Source organism: Oryctolagus cuniculus, chromosome 2 (assembly GCF_964237555.1).
Source record: "Oryctolagus cuniculus chromosome 2, mOryCun1.1, whole genome shotgun sequence".
Classification (NCBI taxonomy): Eukaryota; Metazoa; Chordata; class Mammalia; order Lagomorpha; family Leporidae; genus Oryctolagus; species Oryctolagus cuniculus.
The window spans coordinates 65,141,773-65,165,564 of record NC_091433.1 but is presented as its reverse complement, the minus strand read 5'-3'; the positions used below and the strand labels follow the sequence as shown (position 1 = coordinate 65,165,564).

The following is a 23,792-nucleotide window of genomic DNA, read 5'->3' as shown; positions in this document are numbered from 1 at the left end:
TCCAGACTGTGGTTCTCGGCTTCCAGGCCTCCATGTTTGCCAGAACTGCTGGGGGGGCTCTGAGCCCGCAGAGCCTGCCCCGGCACCCGTGGGCCATTTGCACCGGTGGCATCTGGCCCCAGGCCAGGGCTACACTGAGCTGCCTCCAACTGGCTGAGGGGAGCTGGCGGCTACTTTTCCAGGAATTCTGGGAGTTGGTTGTTAAACACAGCTATCATTACACGTGATATAAACTTATGGTTAAGTTGCATTAAAACCAAAGGACTTTATTAATACCCACTTCCTAATTATTTTGCTATTATCTGTGCCCTGAGGTTATTAATGTGGGACAAGTGTGCTGTCTGTTGTCACGGTGGGCTCCTCACAGTGCCAGCCTGGGACTGGCCAAGGTGAGTGTGTTGACACCCTGGAGACTGGCAAAGGCTGCAGACCACTCACGAGCACACCATGCGGCTGGGAACCCCAAAATCAAGCTCCAGTATGCCCCCAGGGGCTCCATTCAAAAGCTGGTTTTGGAAGAACACCGCTAAGTACAGACTGACGGCGCCAGGGCCAGGCCTCGGCTGGGGAAGGAGCTCCTTTCCCAGAAGGAACTTCTTTCCCGGAAAGGAATTCAGGTGCAGCTTCTAAGGCCTGTAAATTGCTCTGTGACCTGTGCAAGTAACTTAACCCCTCTGTGCTTTCATCCTGTCATCCACAGCGCGGGGGTGCTAGCTACCGGCGCCGGGCCCCAGGGGCTGACTGTGAGGGTTAAAGGAGATGCCACATTCAAGGCCTGCCTGAGCAGTGTGGCCTGCAGAGGGCGCTTGTTACTATCACCCATTGTTAACCATCTGGTGAAAGAAGGAAACTTTCATCCAGCAAATTATTTATTTTTTTATTATTTTATTTTTTTCCCTTTGTAACTCTTATTTTTTCTTCTTGGGAGTTGCCTTCATGTTCTTTGTAGAAAATCAAAACATATACTTCACAGGAGGAAAAGAGAAAGCACCCATGTCCAGCATCTGGCGAACATTCTGGAACCTTCTACCTTCCTGTTTTCCCCCAAACCCAGCAGCAGCTGACCTCGAACCTCCAGAAGAGGACCCCTTGTTTGCTGCCTGGGGCTGCTGTGGCAGCGTCTCTCCCCCTGCCACAGGCACTGGCTGGATTCACCGTCCACTTGGATGCCACTCGTGATGCACAGATGCTGCAGGGCCACCCCAGCAACCACCCTGGTGAAAGGCCACTTGCTCAGCACCCACACTGCTGGCACTCTAGCTTTCCTTTCCTTTCCAGTGAGAAGCACCCTTCGCATCTGCTTATTAGACAAATATTGGTTGCATGCATATTAGGTGCCAGATTGCGTGTTATGGGGGATGTAAAGTTAATAAGAGGTCTTCTCCTTACTAATTAACTTAGTGGCATTGATAGTAAGAATTGTTATTTAACAGGATTAAAAAAAATTTTTTTTAAAGATTGATTTGAAAGGCAGAGTTACATAGAGGGAGAGAGAGAGCTTTTTCATCTGCTGGTTCACTTCCCAAATGACTGCATCAACCAGAGCTGGGCCAGGCTGAAACCAGGAGCCAGGAGCTTCATCCAGGTCTCCCACGTGGGTGGCAGGGGCCCAAACACTTGGGCCATCCTCTGATGCTTTCCCAGGCAGAAGTGGAGCAGCAGGGACTGGAACCAGAGCCCCATGGGATGCTGGCATCGCAGGCGGTGATTTAATCTGCTGCACCAGTCCCTTAACAGGGTATTTCTAAAAAACCAAAGTTGTGTTCAGCAGGAAGGACCCGGTTATCTTTACTGCTATGTAACAGTGACAGGAAGCCCTGAGCCTCAGGGAGAAAGGGGGCTCTCTCCTGGCAGCACACCCAGAGCAGCAGGGGGCTGGGGAGCTGGGCTAGCCCCCTGCTCCCGTGCCCTCCTCTCACAGGAGTGCAGTGACCCTGAGATTCCAAGCCAATCACTCCAGTTTGTGCTCAGCCCACAGACTGTCCTGGTCCACTGCTGCAGGAGACACCAGCAATGGTGTCATGGACAGAGATGTAGGAACCCCCGAAGTGTAAGGGATTTTCCTGTTTTCATTTATTTGAGAGGCAGAGAGGGAGGACGGGAGAGAGAATGGGAAGGAAGGAGAGAGAGAGAGAGAGAGAGAGAGAGAGAGAGAGAAACATAGCTCTCATTCATGGTTTATTCCCCAAATCTCTGCCAACAGGTGAAGACGCTGGGTTGGGCTGAAGCCAGGAGCTGGGAACAGTCCAGCTCTCACGTGGCTGGCAGGGACCCAGTCGCTGGAGCTAATGCTGCTGCCTCCCGGGGTCTGCACCAGCACGAAGCTGCCCTAGCAGGAGCCAGAGCCAGGAACCCAGGCACTCCCATATGGGGACACAGACGTCTTAATGGCTGGGCTAAATGCCTGCCTCTCAATGTGCTTTAATCCCAGTTTACGTGAGCTTTCCGAGATACCCTGTAATGAGTGATCCTGAGACAGAGAAAGCAGTCCCCGTGCTGTGGACAACTGTCTTCTGGCTGCAGTGCACTCCCCACCCCGATTCCGGAAGAAACCCGGTCCAAGTGGCCAGGCCACACACTGAACATGGAGGGGCCCTGCTCCCCAGATCTGTAGCTGGGGCTGCCACCTGCTGCCCAGCTCCTTGGCAGGCATACCCCGCCTCCGGGCTGCGGTGCCGGCATTTCCTCTGCCGGGACACTCGCCTCCAGCTCTCTATTTCTTTGAGCCCTTTTACTTTCGTGCTTACTTTGACCTCTTCCCACTGGAGCGGGGGAGTCCCGCAGGTGCAGGACAGGAAGCGCACCTGCATTGTCACTGACCTCGTCATCATCAGCACTTCCTACCCGGCCAGTAGCTGGGGCTCAGAAGAGATGCACTTGGTTGTTTATTTATTTTAAAGACATTTATTTATTTCAAAGTCAGAGTTTTACACACACACACACACACACACACACACACACACACACACAATCTTCCATCCACTGATTCATTTCCCAAATGTCTGAAATGGCAGGGGCTGGGCCAGGCAGAAGCCAGGTGCCGGAGACTCATCCGGGTATCTCACGTGGGTGCTGGGGCCAAACACTTGGGCCATCTTCTGAGCTTTCCTGGGCAGATTAGCAGGGAGCTGGACTGGAAGTGGAGCAGCTGGGACACTAACTGACACCCATATGGGATGTTGGTGTTGTAGGCAGCAGCTTTACCCACTATGCCACAGTGCCGCCTACCCTCCCCCCCCCAAAAAACCCCATATTTTTAGGTACTGAACTGAGTAAGTAGGGAGGGTGCTTGGAGGTTGTCCGGTCCAACTCCCACCACATGATAACCTTGGCAGCGATGCCTGCCCTTGGCTAAGACACCTGCAGGACAGAGAAAGCTCCACCCACACGGAGCTACTATGCCGTTCAATGTTCAGAACCATCTCCTGTCATTGTTAATGGCTGCTCTCCGGATCCTTCCAGAAGGAAAGCGCCAGCTCACCACTATCCCATGCTGAGGACATCGATAGAGCCTAGGGAGACCTGACAGCTGGTAGAAATTAAGAAAGAACACATCTGGTGGCATAAATGACATTAGGTGACGGGAAAAGCTGAAGCGAGCACCCCCTCGACCCCAGCTCCTCTGCTTACTCTGGTCTCCCTCCCTTCTGTTCCACAGCCTCATTAAAGGTCATCTCTGGTGCCCACTGCACACAGCGGTTGCACTGTGACGGGCAGTGGTTATGTCCCACCAGGTTAGACTTCCAGGGCAGTGGTGTGGGGGGTGCAGGACGCCCAGGGACCCTGCAGAGACCGGCAGCCCCAGGTGTCTGGAGCACGTGGCCTCTTGTCCTGGCTTTGGAGGCCCTGTGTTCTCTGAGGGGTCGCAGTCTCCAGGAGTATGCACTCAAGGTGTGGCCTGGACCAAACACACACGTGATGCCTCGGAGGGCGATGCCATCGACTTTTGTCTTGGAACGGACAGGAGGCTTATTGTTCTCCCTATGGGGGCTAAGTGATAAGCAAGCTTGGTTCTAGACAAAGCCCACCTCCTCGGGACACTAATGCGTCCTGCTTCACCCTGAGACCTTACTAGGGATGGAAACAGTCGGGTGGAAGCTGGCGCTCCCCAGGCTGCTGCCATCCTCGTCCTGGGATCGTACCTCTGGGCAGCAGCCTCGTCTTGCGCATTTTAATTAATGCAGTGAACCAGGCTCTACCTTTCAAAGGAATCTGAGGGGACTCTTTCTGCCAAGTCACAGCCGAGTCCCTGTGACACTCAAGAACGCGGGCCAGGTTCTTGTGTAGGTTCAGGAAGTCCGAGGAGCACAGAGATTATAGGGAAACAGTCTACCTTTCTTTACAAGCCTTGTTTTGCATCCCTGAAATCTCAGATGCAGCTATTACAATGAAGTCCTGTTGTAGAAAGAGCTGGCTTTTTATCACCACTTAAAATCTAATTAATCCATATTGAAGCACAAAGATTTCTGTTGTATTTTAGGGTGAGGGGTCATAGAGCCTTCTTTGTTCATCCTCAGACTTAGAATCTTCCAGCATTGGGGATATAATTTTACCAAGCAAATTGGAAGGTAACAGATCAAATCCTTATCGGAAAGCCTAACTCATAGTTTTAACAGAGTCCCTCGTCCTTTACATGAAACATTATATTCAAGAAGAACAAAAACACATTTCAGGGGTGCCCAGAGAGTTAATGGCCAAAGCTTATATTCCAGGCAGCATAGAACCAAGATCGTCACACTACTTACTGTCAACCGCAAAGACGGCAGATCCTATAGGAGTGGCAAAGTCAGAGTTGTTGCAATGGCTTTTGACTTCAAAACAGCAATGCAATCTCTTGGACTTTTATTATCTTTCCTGGGATGGGTTTTGTCCATTATGACAACTTACTTGCCACTCTGGAAGAACCTCAACCTGGACTTAAATGAGATGGAACACTGGACCCTGGGACTCTGGCAGACTTGTGTCGTCCAGGAGGAAGTGGGCACGCAGTGCAAGGGCTTCGACTCTTTCCTGGCTTTGCCTGCTGAACTCCGGATCGCCAGGATTTTCATGTTTCTGTGCAACGGGCTGGGGTTCCTGGGCCTGCTGGTCTCGGGGTCTGGCCTGGACTGCTTGAGAATCGGAGAGAGCCAGCAAGAGCTCAAGAAGCGCCTGCTCGTCCTGGGGGGAATCCTGTCCTGGACGTCAGGCATCACAGCCCTGGTGCCGGTCTCGTGGGTGGCCCACGTGACGGTCCAGGAGTTCTGGGACGAGACCCTTCCGGAGATTGTGCCCCGGTGGGAGTTTGGGGAGGCCCTGTTCCTGGGCTGGGGTGCTGGCTTCTCCCTCCTCGTGGGAGGGTGTCTGCTTCACTGTGCAGCCTGCTCCGCCCGGGCTCCGCTCGCTGCCGGCCACTACGCGGTGGCAGATATGCAGACTCAGTGTCCACATCTGGAAGACGGAACTGCAGATCCCAAAGTGTAAGCCGTGGACAAGACCAGAGCGATATATCCCATCAACCCCAAAGACACGAGGAGGTCTTTGGTTACGTGAATCTGCGCAGCTCACATTTTCCCACTCAATAACTATTTCTATTAGACTCCTTCCTCCCCACTCTGGAGAATAATTAGGGACCTCTTGTATCTAAAAGAGAACCATTATGGTAAGCATTCCATAGGTATGAGTGAAGAAATGTTTCACTGACCTGGTTATTAAATCAATCCGTGGTGGTGGGTGTCTATGAACGTGACTCTTAAGCTTTAACCTGTTCTTTTTTGTATCAGAAAGCCTTTTCCGTTTGGTTGCTTTTGTTGGCAAGTGGAAATGGTAACTAGTTTCTGTTTCCTAAAGGAAGAAAAACCAGCCATCTGAAATCCTTTGAAGTTTCTGCATAAGTGAAACCACATGCAAAACCAATGCTAAAGTGCTGTTTCCCCAGCGATGACTTGGTCTCCTTTGGTTTGTGTTTTAGGAAATTCCTAGGTACTCTGTTTAATTTTATGAGGATTTTTATGTAGCTGAAGGTTTGAGGTGTTTTGTGATATTCTCAGATTTAAAACACTGGCCATTATCCTCTCTCATTTCTTTCCCAAAAAGCTTCATATTTAAAAAAGAAAAACAATTCCACTGATTTTTCTGGATACCCAGGTATTATCAGTTGGTTTGCCTGTCCTTTGTTCAATGAAAAATTACAGACTTGGGGATAACTATTTCAGTGGTGAACAGAGACGCTGATTCTGACCTACAAAGTCCTATTGCTCAATCTGTCCACAGATTAAGACTCATATTTACACAATGGAGAAAAAAAAAAGTGTTTTTACGCACTTGTCCATGAATCTGACAGAAAGGCATGTAGATACACAGACCCAATATTTGGTTCACTGTTGTTTCATAAGCTATGTGGTGTAGGTAGCCGAAGAGCTTTTCAAAAAAAAAAAAAAAAAAAAAAGGCCCAATTCAAGATCTCAAGAGATTTTATGGTAAGACTGATTTATTTGGTTAAGAAATACTTTTCTTGAATCTATTTTTAAAAAATGATAACATCCAGTATCATCGTAACACACACATTGAAATTTGAGAACTACAACAGATGAACATCTGACAGGTGCAATTAGCAAGACAGAAAGCAGGAGTTAAATGAAAACCATCAATTAAACACCTGTGCATTCAGACTTAATTCTTTGACTTGTTAGAAAGGCTGAGGACAACATGAGAGCCATTTATACCTTAACAATGAAGAGTTTTATTTCAGTGACAAACTGCTTCCTACAAAACCAAGCCCACAGGACATGAACACGGTCTCGGCCACACCTTGGCATTACTGGTTTGCATTATTTCCCTCTCTTCTTTCTTCGGAAACCTATTCAACATGGAACCAAACAATAGCAACTCTGGCAGGAATCCTCCTAAATACACAACGAAAAAATATTTCTGACTCGGCAAGTGATAACACAGGTGTCACACTTCTTTTCACAGCAACTGAACGGCAGGAGTTAGCTTTGCTAAAGCCCACAGGGCTTCATAATGGCTTTAGTATTTAGAACTGCAGCACAGTTTGCTGGAATTTCACTATCTTTACTGGGATGGATTTTATCCTGTCTTACGAACTACCTGCCACTCTGGAAGAACCTCAACCTGGACTTAAATGAGATGGAACACTGGACCCTGGGACTCTGGCAGACTTGTGTCGTCCAGGAGGAAGTGGGCACGCAGTGCAAGGGCTTCGACTCTTTCCTGGCTTTGCCTGCTGAACTCCGGATCGCCAGGATTTTCATGTTTCTGTGCAACGGGCTGGGGTTCCTGGGCCTGCTGGTCTCGGGGTCTGGCCTGGACTGCTTGAGAATCGGAGAGAGCCAGCAAGAGCTCAAGAAGCGCCTGCTCGTCCTGGGGGGAATCCTGTCCTGGACGTCAGGCATCACAGCCCTGGTGCCGGTCTCGTGGGTGGCCCACGTGACGGTCCAGGAGTTCTGGGACGAGACCCTTCCGGAGATTGTGCCCCGGTGGGAGTTTGGGGAGGCCCTGTTCCTGGGCTGGGGTGCTGGCTTCTCCCTCCTCGTGGGAGGGTGTCTGCTTCACTGTGCAGCCTGCTCCGCCCGGGCTCCGCTCGCTGCCGGCCACTACGCGGTGGCAGACTTGCAAGCTCTTCGTCAACAACTGCCCATGAAAAACTCCAACCTGAAAGTCTAAGCCAGAAGGCATCAGCGCTCTCCAGGCTTCAGGAGATGGCTCAGCTCTGGATTTGGTAGGACTTCCTGCTCCACAGCCACCATTCACTATGCTCCTGCTTTTCCAAAATGCAAGCCCCCCTCCCCCTGGGGATTTACCTTCTTAAACTAGAATTTCTTTCTACGACTGGTAAAGCACTTTTACCTTCTTCTCAAAGACGGAAACCAATCAAGACTTAATACAATCACAATCCTTACTGTGAGTGAGTTTTCTCAGTTTTAAAACAGGCACAGTGACTGCACAGAGCTGGTAAATAAAACATTGTATCAAATGCGTATGTATCTTTGAAGGTATTATTTATATGGAGGGGAATTATTTTGGCAATTGGAAATGCCACTGCTAACCACTGGTTTCTTTCAGGTGTTTGAAATAACCTATTAGACATAAGCTAAGGTCTCATCGCATATTTAAAATGCATGATATCTGATTGTACATAAAAAAACAAAAAGCCTGCTGGTTCTTTAAAAACTTTGGAAGTGAGAGACGTGGGAGACACCATTTCCTTTCCTCAGTGCCTCTATGGAGGCTTTCCAAAAGCCAGCCCCACTCATTCACGCCTTCAAGCACAGGAGGGCAACCTTGCATTTTGGAAGATTCACTTAGAATCTAACCCCTCCTCCCTGCTCTGTGCCTGATGGCCAACACTGCCACCGGCCCCTGGCTCTGAGCCGCGGTTGGGACCGGTGGGTGTGCATGGGCACAGGGCTTCCTGGGAGTGCTGCCAGCTCAGCAGTCCCCCGACTGAGCGCACGTTCCAGAGCCCTTTGTCTGATTTGCAGAACAGACGTATTTCATAGTCTAAACGGGAACTATTCGCAGCAAACTGCTGGGCTGGGGAAGTTCATGAAAGATTTTATATGTGCTTGGTCCATGGTTTAAGTAAACTCTGATGCTTGTGCCAATTAGGGAAATTAAGTGAACAATAAACAACAGCAAAATAAAGTATTATGCAGATGTATCTTTGTTAAGAAACAGAAAAACCACTGATTTTTTTTCCACCCACAAACACATGGAAAGTGCAGAAACCAAAGTTAATCTACATGATGTATTTGCATACTTTTATAAACAAGACAAATTTAAACAGAAACATATTCAGAATTTAACCTGATTAAGTATTTAGTTCAGTCCTGAGCTTTGATATTTAATACAATATAATAAAGCAATAGCAAAAACCCCAAAGATTTTAAGTTTATTTGATTTGCATCCTACAGAGATTCAGCTAATCTTTGTTCATTTGGCTAGCCATATTCTTTTTTGTACCTGTAACACTTAAGATTCTGATATACAAAACTGTAATTACATACTGATAATTCAAAATTGAGGACTAAATATTACATTCTTTTTACCCTGTGCAGAATAAGTCCTACCTTTTAAAAATAGCATTTATAATATTAAAATTCGTATTTGTCCATATGGTTTTGTGATCATGTTAGTAAAATGTTTTGTCACTGTGAATCATTTGGGTTAGTACAAATATGACAGTATTATTAAAAGCTGCCTATAAATACATAACACTATTGCTGATTTTAAAGTGTGGAAAAAGTTATATTAAAGTAAGTTTGTTTCTCATGTTAGAAATGAGCAAATTCTGTAAAATAAAACCAAAAGCATCTTGGTCACAACTGTTAACTACCAGCCCGAGACAGATTTTATTTTTTTAATACTTATCTGAAACTTTTTGTGTTACAAAAAGTTAACAGCTAATCTGATGGAGACTTATAAAGCTGTAAATATTCCAATATAGCCTCTTCTATGTCGAACATTTAAAATGGCCAGAACCAAACTATATATTAAACAGAACATAAATAATACCGTAAATAAATAAATGAAGAAAATAAAATCGTACGGTACAACTACACATAACTCTATAAACATTTTCACGGTCAAACTAAGAAGCTGAAATCAGCTGACCTTCATTAACTTTACATTAAATAAACTTCTGTCTCTCACATTTGACCTCAACAAGGACGAATGGCATTCTTTAACTGGATCTTCTTAGGCATCTAACAGAGCAAGCTGGGCAGCCTTGAAGGCCGGTGCTCAGTCGCTTCACTAGGCTGGTTTCTGTTCAAAGCAACGTCATGTCCAGTTCTATCTAACAAGAAATTTGTATATTCCTATAAGTGGTGGGATTTTAGAAAAAAATAAAGTTCTAGGCTCAGAAACTGCTTAATTTGATCCTTGATTCTGCTAAAATGAGCTTTCTAAAATATGTACAGTAAATTTAAAGACAGTAAAAATTTTTGCTAGTGAGGATTCTAACTTACAAACGGGACTTTTTAACACTTTCTTATTTAAAGGGCCTGTTCCTTTACGATGATTTGGAATTGTTAAAAATTACTGGTTTAGTTTGCAATGTAAGATAGTTGTCTAAAATGTGCTTCTTCTAATATAACAGACAGAATAACAAGGGTAGTTTAAGTTGTTTAAATAACATATATTTTAGAAGCCTTTAAGCTGGCAGGGCTACATCGAGGACTTTTTTTTTTTTTTTTTTTTTTAAGTAGTGCCTGGGCTGGGTAAGCTAAAATTCTATTAGGAGGGCACATTATTATATTTCTGAATTTGTTCATTTAGAGTAATTTTTTCCTTCTTGCAAACAATTCAGCCCCACATCAACGCTCTCCCCTTGGCCCCCCTCCCTGTCTACCATGAACCGCAGATGCCCGCACGGAGGGGAGGGGCTGGGACTCTGAAATCCGTCCCCTGATCTCCCTTCCTTCTTTTTGGCAACTCTGACTCCACCAAGACAGCCTTCCGTAGGCCCGTGCTGTCTCTGGGACGCCCTGGGGCCAGCCAGGGGCCCACACGGGAAGGCTCGCGAGGATCCGCAGATGCGGGCTGCGCGGGGCGGCGCCGCTCCAGAGGAAGCGAGGTTTCCCGCGCTCCTCCCGCCCTCAGCGCCAGCGTCACAGGCTCTTCCTGCGGGCCAGGGGTGCCGCGCCTCTCAGTGATATTCTCACACGGTTTACGTCTTCTTTAGACAAAAAGGAACTTGTTTCCAGGAGACAAAGTGTTGCCACCCGGGCGGCAGGAAGTCACACTGGACTCCCGGAGCTGCTCTCCAAGAACGCCCGTGGCGCCGCTGCCGACCCGATGGCGACTCCGGGGACAACCGGGAAAAGCAAACACTGCTCTAGGAAAAGCCGCTGACCCAAGTGGTTTCTCAGCAGTCAGCGGAGGGGGAAACACGCCAGGTCCTGCCTCCGTTCCACTTTGACAAGATAAAGCCCACTGGCAGTACACACACAAGCTCATTTGTGGGCCACATTATCCCATTTTTGTTAGCTGAGTCTTTTTTTTTTCTTTTCAAAATATTATATTCAAAGTATTTTACAAATTAACATGTTGAAAATATGACGTGAAATGAAAGTCCATCAAGAATTGACAATTACGTCACACACAGCCCCCCCCCCCCCCAAAAAAAAAAAGGAAGAAAGAAGACAAACGTTCCATCTTTCACCGAGCAGGTGGAGGCAGATGGTCTGAGCGCTGGCGTCACACGTCGTCGGCCGGCAGGGACGGGATGCTGATCTTCGCTCTGGTGAAGTAGGCCATCTTCTCCCTGCATTGGCGGGCAGAAGTGCACTGGCTTCAAGATGGTGTTTATGACACTTGGTGACCATCACTAGAGTCCCCGAGAACGGCCGCAGTGCTCTGCGAGCCTGGAGGGGGCTCCTCTCCCCGGGGCCGACCTCCACTGAAAATCAGGATGGCCGCGGCCGATGGGGGACGGCAGTTGTGGCTCAGGGTGATGCCACAGGGGCCGAGGCACCAACCTGGCCCCGGGACTTCCAGTACAAGACAACTTTTAAATCATTGCAGGTTTGATCTAGGGATGAGGGTTTCTTTCTTTTAAAAAAATTTTTAAAAAGGAGTTATTCTATTTATTTGGAAGGCAGAATTACAGAAAATACTCTATCTGCTGGTTCACTCCCCAAATGGGCACAACGGCCAGGGCTGGACCAGGCCAAAGCCAGGATCCAGGAGCTTCTTCCAGGTCTCTCATGGGTAGCAGGGGCCCAAGCACTTAAGCCATCTTCTGCTGCTTTCTCAGGCCTTTAGCAGGGACTGGATCTAAGTGGAGCAGCTGGGTCTCCCATATGGGATGCCAGCGTTGCTGGCAGAGGCTTAACCCCCTAAGCCATAATGCTGGCCCCCAGGGCAATTCCTTTTTTTTTTTTTTTAAGATTTATTTTATTTATTTGAAAGAGTTACAGAGAGGGAAAGACAGAGAGAAAGGTCTTCCATCCGTTGGTTCCCTCCCCAAATGGCTGCAATGGCTGGAGCTGAGCTGATCTGAAGCCAGGAGCCAAGAACAACTTTTTTTTTTTTTTTTTTTTTTTTTAAGATTATTTTATTTATTTGAAAGACAGAGTTACAGAGAGAGGTAGAGCCAGAGAGAGGTCTTTCATCTGCTGGTTCACTCCCCAAACAACTGCAACTGCCAGAGCTGAGCTGATCCAAAGCCAGGAGCCAGGAGCTTCTTCTAGGTCTCCCATGTGGGTACAGGGACCCAAGCACTTGGGCCATCTTCTACTGCTTTCCCAGGCCATAGCAGAGAGCTGGGTCAGAAGAGGAGCAGCAGGACTAGAACCGGTGCCCATATGAGATGCCAGTGCTGCAGGCTGGGGCTTTAACCCACTGTGCCAAAGCAGCGGCCCCAACATTCTTTTTTTAAATTACAGAGAGGAAAGGTATTCCATCCACTGGTTTACTCCCCAAATGCCCACGACAGCTGGAGCTGGGATGATCTGAAGCCAGGAGCCAGGAGCTTCTTCCGAGTCTCCTATGTGAGTGCAGGGGCCCAAGCACTTGAGCCATCTTCTGCTTTCCCAGGCCACAGCAGAGAACTGGATTGGAGGAGGAGCAGCCGGGACTAGAACCAGCATCTATATGGGATGCCAGGCAGAAGCTTAGCCCACTATGCCACAGCCCTGGCCCTCTGAAACTCTTGATATGTAACTTCTCTTGAAAAATAAGAAAGCCACAGAACTCCGGGCTTCCAACTCCAGCACTGCCCAGTGCCTCACCACTGAGGTCAGGGATCAGTGACCAGGCCATGCCTTGTGTGCACGCCCGTGCTTCCAGGACAGTCTGCTTTATCTCACCATTCTCATCACTTGCTTGGTGACATAAACAGGTTTGTATCTTAAGGGAAGCCCAGGATGTTTATGAATTCTTTGTTTCGGGTTTTAGCAGAAACAGGGAGTGGTATGATTTTCCATGCTAGAGGATGCTGCATGCTCTCAAATTGACCAACGGCACTGAGGACATGGAAGGACTCCTCTCATCAGTACAAGCAGTAGCAGTACCAGCTGAAAGTTACAAATGTGGAAAATCTAACTCTTGACTTTAAAAATGTCCCATAAAAAGTTAAGAGCAGGGAGGGACTATGTAGCCTGGCAGTTAAGACACCTGTGTCTCCCATCAGAGTGTCTGAGTTTGATTCCTGGTTCTGGCTCCTGACGGCAGCTTCCTGCTAATGCAGATCCTGGGAGGCAGCCGTGACAGCTCAAGTAACATGGGAGACATGGGCTGCTTTGCCAGCTTCTGGTTCTAGTCCAGGCCCAGCCCCAGTTGCTGCAGGCATCTGGGGAGTGAAAGAGCTGGTGGGAGGAGCTCTGTCTGTCTCTGCCTCTCAAAGAGCAAGGAAAGAAAAGGGAAGGCTTGTAAGCCCGTGACAGCACTTCCCGGCCCTCCACTCTGCACTCACGCTGCTGCCTGCTGCAGTCACCCCTGCTTCCTCCTCCGGCCCTTCCCTGCTGCCCGCCTCCTCACAAGTACCCTGCCCAGCGGGCGGACTCCCAGTCCCACCCTTCTCCCTGCTCTTCATTTCTTCCATGCATATCTACAAACTTCCTAGACTCCTCGGTATAAAACCCAGACCTAAACTAAAGCAAACAAAAAACTCAAAGAATCAAACTCTTTTCTATTTCACTCGACTGAAAGTGTCCCTGAGATGGTCACCAAGAAGCTGCAGATCACGTTACATTTCCCAGTTCTCCTCTCTTCTCTTGAAGAGGCTCCACCCCTGGCTCTGTAGCCACACCCACTTCTCCCTTCCCCACCCCCTCGCCAAGCCTTCACATCCCTCAATGGTTTTTTTTTTTTTTTTTTTTTGACAGGCAGAGTGGATAGTGAGAGAGAGAGACAGAGAGAGAAAGGTCTTCCTTTGCCGTTGGTTCACCCTCCAATGGCCGCCGCGGCCGGCGCGCTGCGGCCAGCACACCGCGCCGATCCGATGGCAGGAGCCAGGAGCCAGGTGCTTTTCCTGGTCTCCCATGGGGTGCAGGGCCCAAGCACCTGGGCCATCCTCCACTGCACTCCCTGGCCACAGCAGAGAGTTGGCCTGGAAGAGGGGCAACCGGGACAGAATCCGGCGCCCCGACCGGGACTAGAACCCGGTGTGCCGGCGCCGCTAGGCGGAGGATTAGCCTAGTGAGCCGCGGCGCCGGCCACCCTCAATGTTTAATACCCATCAGGCCCCCTTTCCTGGTCCCCTTTTCACATTCCCTGGGGTACCTGGCCCATTCTCATCGTTGGAACCGGCACATCGAGGAGGAAAACCCAGTTTTTCTCTCCTGTCCTGACCCTAATCCTGGCTTTAGATTTCAGTTCCACGTGTCTACTCCCTGGGCTACCCTGTGGCGCTGTTGCCCGGACACACGAAGAGCAGAACTTGATCCGCTCCCAGACCTGCTCTTCTCCCTGTTCTCAGGGTTGCGGGCTGGCCCCACCGAGCAGCACTCCACTGGACCTACTGCTCTCCTTCCACTCAACCCCCACAAACTGGCCTCGTCTCCCCAGTTTCTCACTGGTTTCCTTTCCACAATACCTCGTAAATCTGCCCCCCACAAAATCCCATCCCATCATTTACTGCTAAAACCACAGTGGGCAACCTTCAGTGGTGCTGCTGAAGCCTGCTGGAGTCTGAGCCCAACTCCACCTGGCAGGCTCGTGGGCCGGCAGCTCCGACACACACAGAGAACTCCGCATTGACCTCTCAGGCTCTGTGCCTCTGTCCATGCCGCTCCTCCTGCCCCAGTGCCCTCGTAAAACCTCTATAAAGTGCCACTGCCTCTATACTCTGCCACTGGCCCCTGCGGCCAGAAGCCCTAGCCCGCACAGACCGAGAGGGCTCCTGCACGCTCTCACGGCCCCCCTTGTACCTCCACTTAGCTCTTCCACACGGCGCTGCGGGGCTCGGCTTACCTGCCTGGCCCCTGCATACTACGGCCCCTCTAGAAGAGCAGGCAGCCTAGATTCTCTGTGCATCATGGGACTTAGCCCAGCACGTGGCTTCCATTGGCGCCCAAGGGCTGTCTGTAAAATGAGCAAACAGACCTGTAACTTGTCTGCAGCTCCTGGACACCCGAGTCACCAACTCTCACTGACATGTGTGAAGGGCTGCTAAGAGCTGGGGACACCCGTGTTCCTGGGCTTTAATCAGGGCTTCAGCTCTGCCAGGAAGGAGCAAATATCAACTCGTGTATTCAAGTTAGGGAATGGGGGACGTGGGGCGCATGTCCTCAGGGCGACTTCACTGCACTGGGGTGTACTCCTGCGTAACCAGACCACAGGAGGACAAGCCGGAGAGCTGTCCTGTGGTGGGCCCATTTTACCTGAAGGACTGCACCTGCTGAGGCACCTTCTGGCTCCGCCCACGAAGCCGACACACTTCCTTGGAGACTTGCCTTGCCAGTTTCTCTGCATTCAAACCCTGCTGCTGCTCTTCTTTCGATTGTTCAGCCTGGCAAAGGATAATCAAAACAGAAAAAAAAAACACACAAAAACAGTGAGAAGTCCCACGAGCCAGGCTGCAAGGCTTGGAGCAGTACAGACCAGTGAGGAGGGCAAGCTAGGTGGGCAGTGGGGTGGGGTGGCCCTCCCCTCGCTTAGGGGACAACACCCATGAGCCCAACTCAGTTCATGCAGAAGCGCATCAGGTACTGATTTAGTGGTGAATTTATCTGAATCACATTTAAAAAATCTTATTACAGAGACAATGGATGACTTCTTTTTTTTAAAACCACCTGGAAAACCTAAGAAACTGAAAACTGCTTATAGCACGGTTCCCAAGAAATACCTACTCTTCACATTTTGGCACATACACTTTCTTTTCTTTTTTTTTTTTTTTTTAATTTTTGAGAGGCAGAGTGGACAGTGAGAGAGAGAGAGAGAGAGAGAAAGGTCTTCCTTTGCCGTTGGTTCACCCTCCAATGGCCGCCGCGGCCGGCGCACTGCAGCCGGCGCACCGCGCTGATCCGATGGCAGGAGCCAGGTGCTTCTCCTGGTCTCCCATGGGGGTACAGGACTCAAGCACTTGGGCCATCCTCCACTGCACTCCCTGGCTACAGCAGAGAGCTGGCCTGGAAGAGGGGCAACCGGGACAGAATCCGGCGCCCCGACCGGGACTAGAACCCGGTGTGCCGGCGCCGCTAGGCGGAGGATTAGCCTAGTGAGCCGCGGCGCTGGCCAGCACATAAACTTTCAAACCTCTTCATCTTTTCAACCAAGTTTTCTATCTTAGCTATGTAAAAGGCTTTTTACTGAAACAGAACTTCCCAACCAAAATACTGCATGTATGCATGTGTAATTCAGAGAGCAGAGAAAAGGAACAAACCCATGTCACAATGAAGAGAGAGAGGAAACACCTCTGGTTCTGAGAAGCTTCTCTTGGTGCACCTGGCGCCATCCCCGAGGGCCGCTGGCGCTCTTGCTTCTGACAGCACAGGGAGCCTTTGCGCAACTTGTCCTCTGTGTAAATGGAGCAGTGCAGTAAGTGCTCATTTTTTTTTTTAAGATTTATTTATTTATTTGAAAGTCAGAGTTACACAGAGAAGGAGAGGCAGAGAGAAACAGAGGGGTTCTTCTATCCGCTGGTTCACTCCCCAACTGGCCGCAGTGGCCGGAGCTGTGCTGATCCAAAGCCAGGAGCCAAGAGCTTCCTCCAGGTGGGGCCTAAGGACTTTAGGACTTCTTCCACTGCTTTCCGAGGCCATAGCAGAGAGCTGGATCGGAAGTGGAGCAGCCCAGACTTGAACTGGCACCCATACGGGATGCTGGCACTGCAGGTGGTGGCTTTACCCACTATGTCACAGCACAGGCCCCACAGTTTGTGCTCTTTAGGGTCTGTCTTCTTTTGCTCAACACATGTGTGGGAATCACAGGTGCAACCCCAAGTAGATCTAACTCGTTCTATTTTCAAAAAATATTTATTTATTTATTTGAAAGGCAGCTTAGAGAGAGGTAGAGAGTGAGCAAGCGAGTGAGAGAGAGGTCTTTCATCCACTGGTTCACTCCCCAAATGGCAACAATGGCCGAAGCTGAGCCGATCTGAAGCCAGGAGCTTCTTCTGGGTCTCCCACGCCGGTGCAGGGGCCCAAACACTTGGACCATCTTCTACTGCTTTCCCTGGCCATAGCAGAGAGCTGGATGGGAAGTGGAGCAGCTGGGGACTCGAACAGGTGCCCATATGGGATGCTGACACTGTAGGGGATGGCTTGATCCACTACACCACAGAGCCGGCCCCAGCTATAACTTGTTTTTCCCACCACTGTCTCCAAGTCCACTGGGCAGCTTTACCAGTTTATAAATTGTTACTGTCAAACGTTTGGGCAGTGTACACACATTTTAAAAATAAAAATGGACTCATAATGTTACACGAAGTGTTCCTTTTTCAGAAAAGCCTTGGTTTCCACTTTATTTTTCCAGAGGAGAGTTTGCCTTTAGCTCCTTATGTGGGCTTTGGTGGAGGCCATCAGGCAGCGCCAGCAGATGGAACCCGGGGTGGTGGTGCTTGGCCTTTCTGGGCTTCACAAGATTGACTCTGGTCACCTTGTTGTGAATGGCAGAGCTCACACAGCAAGGCGGCCTCACTTCCAGCCTGGAAAGCACGTCGGCGTCCAAGACCCTGGCTTCGGGAATGTCTGTGATGGCTGCGGCCTCTGCTGTGCTTTGAATGAACTTATTGACATTGTCCTTGGGCATGCATCGAGCAGTTTGTGCAGGAAACAGGGTGCATACGGCTGCAGCTCCTTCTCTGTCACCTTGGAGGCGAGAACCCACAAGAGCCCTTTTCTGATTGCATTCATTTACGCACTCACTCACTCACTCACTCACTCAGTTTACGAGGAAAACTGGTATGGATCAGTGGTGCAGAGCAAAGCGCTGGGGCCAGACTGCTGGGTGCATGGTCCGCTTCTGCCACTTTCCAGTTACGCGGATTTGCGCAACTTGCTTCCTGTTGCTCAGTTTCTTCATCTGTAAAGTGAGACTGAGCGTTTCCTTCCAAGGGTCGCTGTGAAGTGTAAGTGAGCTAACACGTAGAGCAGTGCCTAATCCATCACTACATCTCCTGTTCCAGCATTTAGCTATGACTGCTACTACCTCCACTACATGCAAGGCACTGTAATAGGAGGTAGGGTTCTAGTCGTGAGAGAAAAACAGCGAAGGCTAGAAACTGTTTAGACTATTTTTTCTTTTTTAATGATTATTATAAGTTGACTATCTTATATTTCTTTCTTTCTCACCATAACACTAACAGACTTTTTTTTTTTTTTAGCATAGTTTTAGGGTCACAGCAAAATGGAGCAGGAAGTGAGAGCTCCAGAATACTCTGCCCCAAACCCCAAACAGGTACAACTCTCACTGTCAACATTTGTTACCGTCGAGGGACCTGGATTAACCACCGTCACCCAAGTCCACAGCTCACGTTGGGCTCTGCTCATGGCCCTGTATGCCCCATGGGTTTGAATAAATGTCTAAGGACGTGTGTCACCATTACAGACCCATGCAGAATAGCCTCAGTGTCCTGCAAGTCTCGCTCCCCCGTGGCCCCCGGCAATCACGGCTGTGCTGCATCCGGAGTCCTGCCCTTCTCACGATGTCACAGCTGGAGTCACACAGCATGCAGGACTCTCAGACTGCCTTCTTTTCACTTAGTATGCACTATGTTTCCTTCATGTCTTTTAAAACTTTAAAAAATTTACTTGAAAGGCAGAGATAGACAGACAGACAGACAGACAGACAGATAGCAGGAGAGATAAAGTCAGAGACAGATCTTCCATCTGCTGGTTCACTCCTGAAATGCGCTGCTGGGCCAAGCCAAGGCCAGGGGCCAGGGACTGGGTCTGGGTCTCCCAGTTGGGTGGCAGAGACCCAAGTACTCCAGCCCTCATCTGCTATCTCCCAGGGTGCACATTACCAGGAAGCTGGAATTGGAAGTGAAGTCTGGACTGAAAACCAGACATTCCAATGTGGAATACAGGCATCTCAGGCTGTTTCTTAACCACTGGCCTGATGGCTCATTTCTCTCTAGTGCTGAAGAACATTTCATTGTCTGTATAAACAAGACTTTTTTTTTTATCCATTCACCTACTAAAGGATATCCTGATTGCTTCCAAGTTTTGACAATTATGAATAAAGGTGCTATAAACATCCAAATGGACATAACTTTTCAACTCATGTGGTTACATGAAAAGCACAACAGTAAGATCATGTGAGTATGTGTTGCTTTGTAGGACACTGCCATGTTGTTTTCCATGGTGGCTGTACCATCTGCATTTCTATGTAAAAGTGGCTTGCAAGCATTTTGCAATGAATGAGATTCCTGTTGCTCCACATCTTTGTCAGCATTTGGTGTTGTCAGTGTTCTGGATTTTGGCCATTCCAATAGATATGGAGTGGTATCTGATTCCTCAATGATATATGACATCAAGCATCTTTTCATATGCTTAATTTCCATCTGCATATGTTCTTTAGTGAGGTGCTTGTTCAGGCCAATTTTTCAATTGGTTGTTTGTTTCACATTGCTGATTTTTAGGAGCTCTTTGTAATTTTTGATGGGAATGCTTTATCAGATTTTTTATGTAAATATTTTTCACAGTTTGTGACTTGTGTTGCTCTTCATGGTGTGTTTCATAGAGTGTACGTTTTACATTTTAATGAAGTTCAGTTTATTGGTTATTTCTTTCATAGATCATGCCTTTGGTGTTGTATCTTTTTTTAAAGATTTATTTATTTGAAAAGCAGAGTTACAGAGAGAGACAGAGATAGATAGATAGATAGATAAAAGGTTTTTCCATCCGCTGGTTCTCTCCCCAAATGGCTGCAAACGACCCAGGATGGACCAGGCCGAAATCAGGTGCCAAGAGCATCCTGCAGGTCTCCCACATGAGTGCAGGGGCCCAAGGACTTCAGCCATCCTATGTTGCTTTCTCAGGCACACTGGCAGGAAGCTGGATTGGAAGTGGAGGAGCCAGGACTTGAACCAGTGTCCATATGAGTTGGTGGCACTACAGGCTGTGGCTTTAGCCAGCTGTGCCACAGTGCCGGTCCCTGGTGCTGTATCTTAAAAGCCATGATCACGGGGCCAGCACTGTGGTGCAGCGGGTTAGGCTGCCATGCCCAAGTTGAAGTCCCCTGCTCTACTTACGATTCAGCTCCCTGCTAAAGCAGCTGGGAAAGCAGAAGATGGCTCAAATCCTTGGGCCCATGCACCTGTGTTGGAAACCCGGAAGAGGCTCCTGGCTTCAGCCTGGCCTGGTCCTGGCCATTGAGGCCATCTGAGGAGTGAACCAGCAGATCAAAGATGTCTCTCCCTTTCTCTGTAATTCTGACTTTAAAATAAAATGTAAAAATCTTAAAAAAAAAAAAAAAAGTCATGACCATATCCAACATCATCTAGATTTCCTGCTTATGTTAAATTCTAGGAGTTTTATAGTTTATGTTTTTCATTTAGGTCTGTGATCCAAGACTCTTTTTTGACTGTATTGTCTTTGCTCCTCTGTCAAAGGGCAGCTGAATACACTTATGTCTATTTCTTGCTGCGTTCTCCATGCTGTTCTCTCAATCTAGTTGTCTGTTCTTTCACCAACACCACACTGTCTGGATTACCATACTTTTATTTTTTAAAAGATTTATTTAAAAGGCAGAGTTACAGAGGCCTGCAGCCTAACCCGCTGCACCTCTGCCTGTGGCACCGGCATCCCATATGGGTGCCGGGTTCTAGTCCCGGTTGCTCCTCTTCCAGTCCAGCTCTCTGCTGTGGCCCGGGAAGGCAGTGGAGGATGGCCCAAATGCTTGGGCCCCTGCACCCATGTGGGAGACCAGGAAGAAGCACCTGGCTCCTGGCTTCAGATCGGCGTAGCTTCGGCTGTAGCGGCCATTTTGGGGGGAGAACCAATGGAAGGAAGACCTTTCTCTCTGTCTCACTGTCTAACTCTATCTGTCAAAAAAAAAAAAAAAAAAAAGGCAGAGTTGCAGAGAAGCTAAAGCGGGGAGGGGGGGAGGTTTTCCATCTACTGGTTCATTCCTCAGAGGGCCGCAATGGCTAGAGCTGCGTCGATCTGAGGCCAGGAGCTAGGAGCTTCTTCCGGTCTTCCATGTGGGTGCAGGGGGCCAAGGACTTGGGCCATCTTTCACTGCTTTCCCAGGCCATAGCAGAGAGCTGGACTGGAAGTGGAGCAGCCAGGACTCGAACCGCACCCATATGGGATGCTGGCACTACAGGTGGAGGCTTTACCTGCTATGCCACAGTGCCAGCCCCTAGACTTTTATACTAAGTCTTGAAGTTGGGTAGTTATCCGTCCTCCAACTTTGTCCCTCACCTTCAACAGTGTTTTGGCTATTCTGGATCTTTTGCCATTCCATATAAACTTCAGAGTCAGTTTGACTATATCCACAAAGTAACGTGCAGCAATTTTGATGAGCATTGTGTTAAATCTATAGACTAATGTGTGAACTGACATCTTAACATACTGAGTCCTCCTATATATCAGGAGTGGGGAATGTCCAGCCTGCATGCCATACATGGTCTGAGAAATCATTTGGTCTGGCCCTGCTGAGGCAACCATGGCAAGACTCAAAACTCAATAAATCTACAGCAGCCTAATTTTCAAGTTGGAAATTTTGAATCATCTACAAATGATATTATAAATATCCAAATACCTCCTGGAGAAAAAAATCCTCACCCTACTATACAAGAACATGAGTATTTCTCCCATTTATTTTTTTTTATTGCTTCTATCAGTGTTATAGTTTTCCTCTATAGCTTTGCTATATACTTTGTTAGATTTGTTAGGTAATTCAGGTGGTTTTTTTTTTTTTTTTTTGGTGCTAAAATAAATGGCATTGTTTTTAATTTCAAATTCCAGCTGTGCATTACTGGTAACAATTGACTTTTTTTTATATTAACCATATACCCTACAACTTGGCTATAACTGCTCATTAGTTTCAAGAATTTTTTTACTTAGTTAATCCTTTTAGATTTTCTTCACAAATTTCATGTCATTTGCAAACAAAGACAATCTTAGCTTCCCTCCCAAACTGGATACCTTATGTTTCTTTTGCGACTGCATGAGCTAGGACTCCTAACATTACAGAAAAGGAGAACCGAGAGGGGAACCTGCTTGCTTTCTTGTGTTCTTGGAGGAAAGCTTCTAGCACAGCGTTAGCAGTGGAGCTTTGTAGGTGTTCAGTTCCTCTCTAATCTTAGCTTGCTGAGTTTTTAATCATGAAAAGATTGAATTTTGTCATATTTTCTTTTCTTTGTTCCTACTGATATGATCATATGATTTTTGTTTTTTAGCTCATTCATGGGATGAACTGCATTAATTGGTTCAAATGCTGAACCAGCTTTGCATCACTGGGATAAAGCCCCCTTGGTCATTGTGTATAATTCGCTTTATACATTGTTGGACTAGACTGTTAATATTTTGTTGAAAATTTTTGCTTCTAGGCTCATGATGGGTATTAGTCTGTGGTTTTGCTGGTAATATCCTTGTCTAGGTTTGGTAGTAGGGTAATGTTAGCCTCATAGAGTAAGTTAGGGAATTTTCCCTCTACTTATATCCTCCAATAGAGAAGATTAGAGAGAACCTAAATAGTTTTTCCCTCAAAAGTTTCATAGATTCACCAGTGATTCTAACGCCTGTTGCTTTCTATTTGGATTACTTCTTTTAAAGATTTATTTATTTATTTGAAAGGCCGAATGAGACAGAGAGAGACAGAGACAGAGACAGAGACAGAGAGAGAGAGAGAATTGTTCATTTGCTGGTTCACTTCTCAAATGTCTACAACACTGGGGCTGGGCAAGGCTGAAGCCAGGAGCCAGGAACTCCATCTGGATCTCTCATTTGGGTGGCAGGAGCTAAGTTCTTGAGTTGTCCTCTACTGCTTCCCAGGTAGATCATCAAGGACATGGATCAGAAGCAGAACAGCTGGGACTCAAACTGGCACCTGCTGTGTCACAATGCAGGCACCTGGAAGGTTATCAATTATTGATTCAATAGCTTTAGTAGATACAGGCTATTCAAATAATCTCTTTCCTGTCTTCCTTCCCTTTTTCTTGCATTGGAAAATTAAATACACATGCCAAAAAATGTAACCCCCTCCCAGATGATCAGCCTAATGTATTATTAGAAAACGAACACCCACAAAACCATTACTCTGGTCAAGAAATTGATTATAGTCCTGAGGCTGTTCACATGCTGCCTTCTTTCTCCTTAGTGTTAATCATAATCTGACTTCTACAGCAGTCATTTTTTTCTTGTCTTTATAGAATTTGTTCTTTGGGAGAGTTATTGTACTAAACTTTAATTTTGTCAATTTCGTAATTTTTTTATGTTTATCTTTTTGAGAGAAGGATAGCTCCTCCTATCATTGTGTATTCACCAAATGGCTCAGAACAGCTGGGGCTGAGCCAGGCCAAAACTAGGATTGGGGAATGCATACCAGGTCTCCCATGTGAGTGGCAGGAACACAACTACTTGAGCCATTGCCAGCTACCTCCCAGGTCTGCATTAGGAGGAAGCTGAATCAGGAGCTGGAACACAATCCAAGGCACTCCAGTGTGGGACACAGGCTCCTTGTCTGGCATCTAAACCCTAGGTTAAATGTTTGCTCCAGTAATTTTTTAAAAACTGAAACATTTACAGAGTATAGTGGTGATATTTTACTCATGCATTGTATAATGATCAAATCATGTTAATTAGCAAAACCATCACTTTAAACTTCTATCATTTCTTTATGGTAATTAAAAATCCTCTCTTCTGGCTATTTTGATATCTGCATTACATTATATA

The 23,792-nt window shown here is 47.7% G+C and overlaps 3 protein-coding genes across 4 annotated transcripts in view; 2 read left to right on the top strand and 1 right to left on the bottom strand.

Moving 5' to 3' along the window:
- Positions 1–4,800: 4,800 nt before the first annotated feature.
- Positions 4,801–6,421, top strand: CLDN24 (claudin 24). The gene has a single exon (XM_017338352.3). The coding sequence runs from the start codon at positions 4,801–4,803 to the stop codon at positions 5,461–5,463; it is 663 nt and encodes a 220-aa protein (XP_017193841.1). The 3' UTR covers positions 5,464–6,421.
- Positions 6,422–6,451: 30 nt separating this feature from the next.
- The window catches only part of WWC2 (WW and C2 domain containing 2), a 262,307-nt gene continuing 244,966 nt past the window's right edge, over positions 6,452–23,792 (bottom strand). For both annotated transcript variants that reach the window (XM_008250200.4, XM_070068324.1), the window contains exons 22-23: positions 15,330–15,457; positions 6,452–11,269 (exon numbers count right to left, since the gene is read on the bottom strand). In XM_008250200.4, the coding sequence (XP_008248422.2) occupies positions 11,203–11,269; positions 15,330–15,457 (195 nt within the window). In that variant the 3' untranslated portion in view covers positions 6,452–11,202. The remainder of the gene's footprint in view (positions 11,270–15,329; positions 15,458–23,792) is intronic.
- On the top strand, positions 7,003–10,331 carry CLDN22 (claudin 22). The gene has a single exon (XM_017338356.3). It carries the CDS (start codon positions 7,003–7,005, stop codon positions 7,663–7,665), a length of 663 nt encoding a protein of 220 aa, XP_017193845.1. The 3' UTR covers positions 7,666–10,331.

What these genes read in the sequence shown, in the direction of transcription:
- CLDN24 (XM_017338352.3), top strand. Translation starts at nt 4,801, where the DNA reads ATGGCTTTTGACTTCAAAACAGCAATGCAATCTCTTGGACTTTTATTA.
- CLDN22 (XM_017338356.3), top strand. Translation starts at nt 7,003, where the DNA reads ATGGCTTTAGTATTTAGAACTGCAGCACAGTTTGCTGGAATTTCACTA.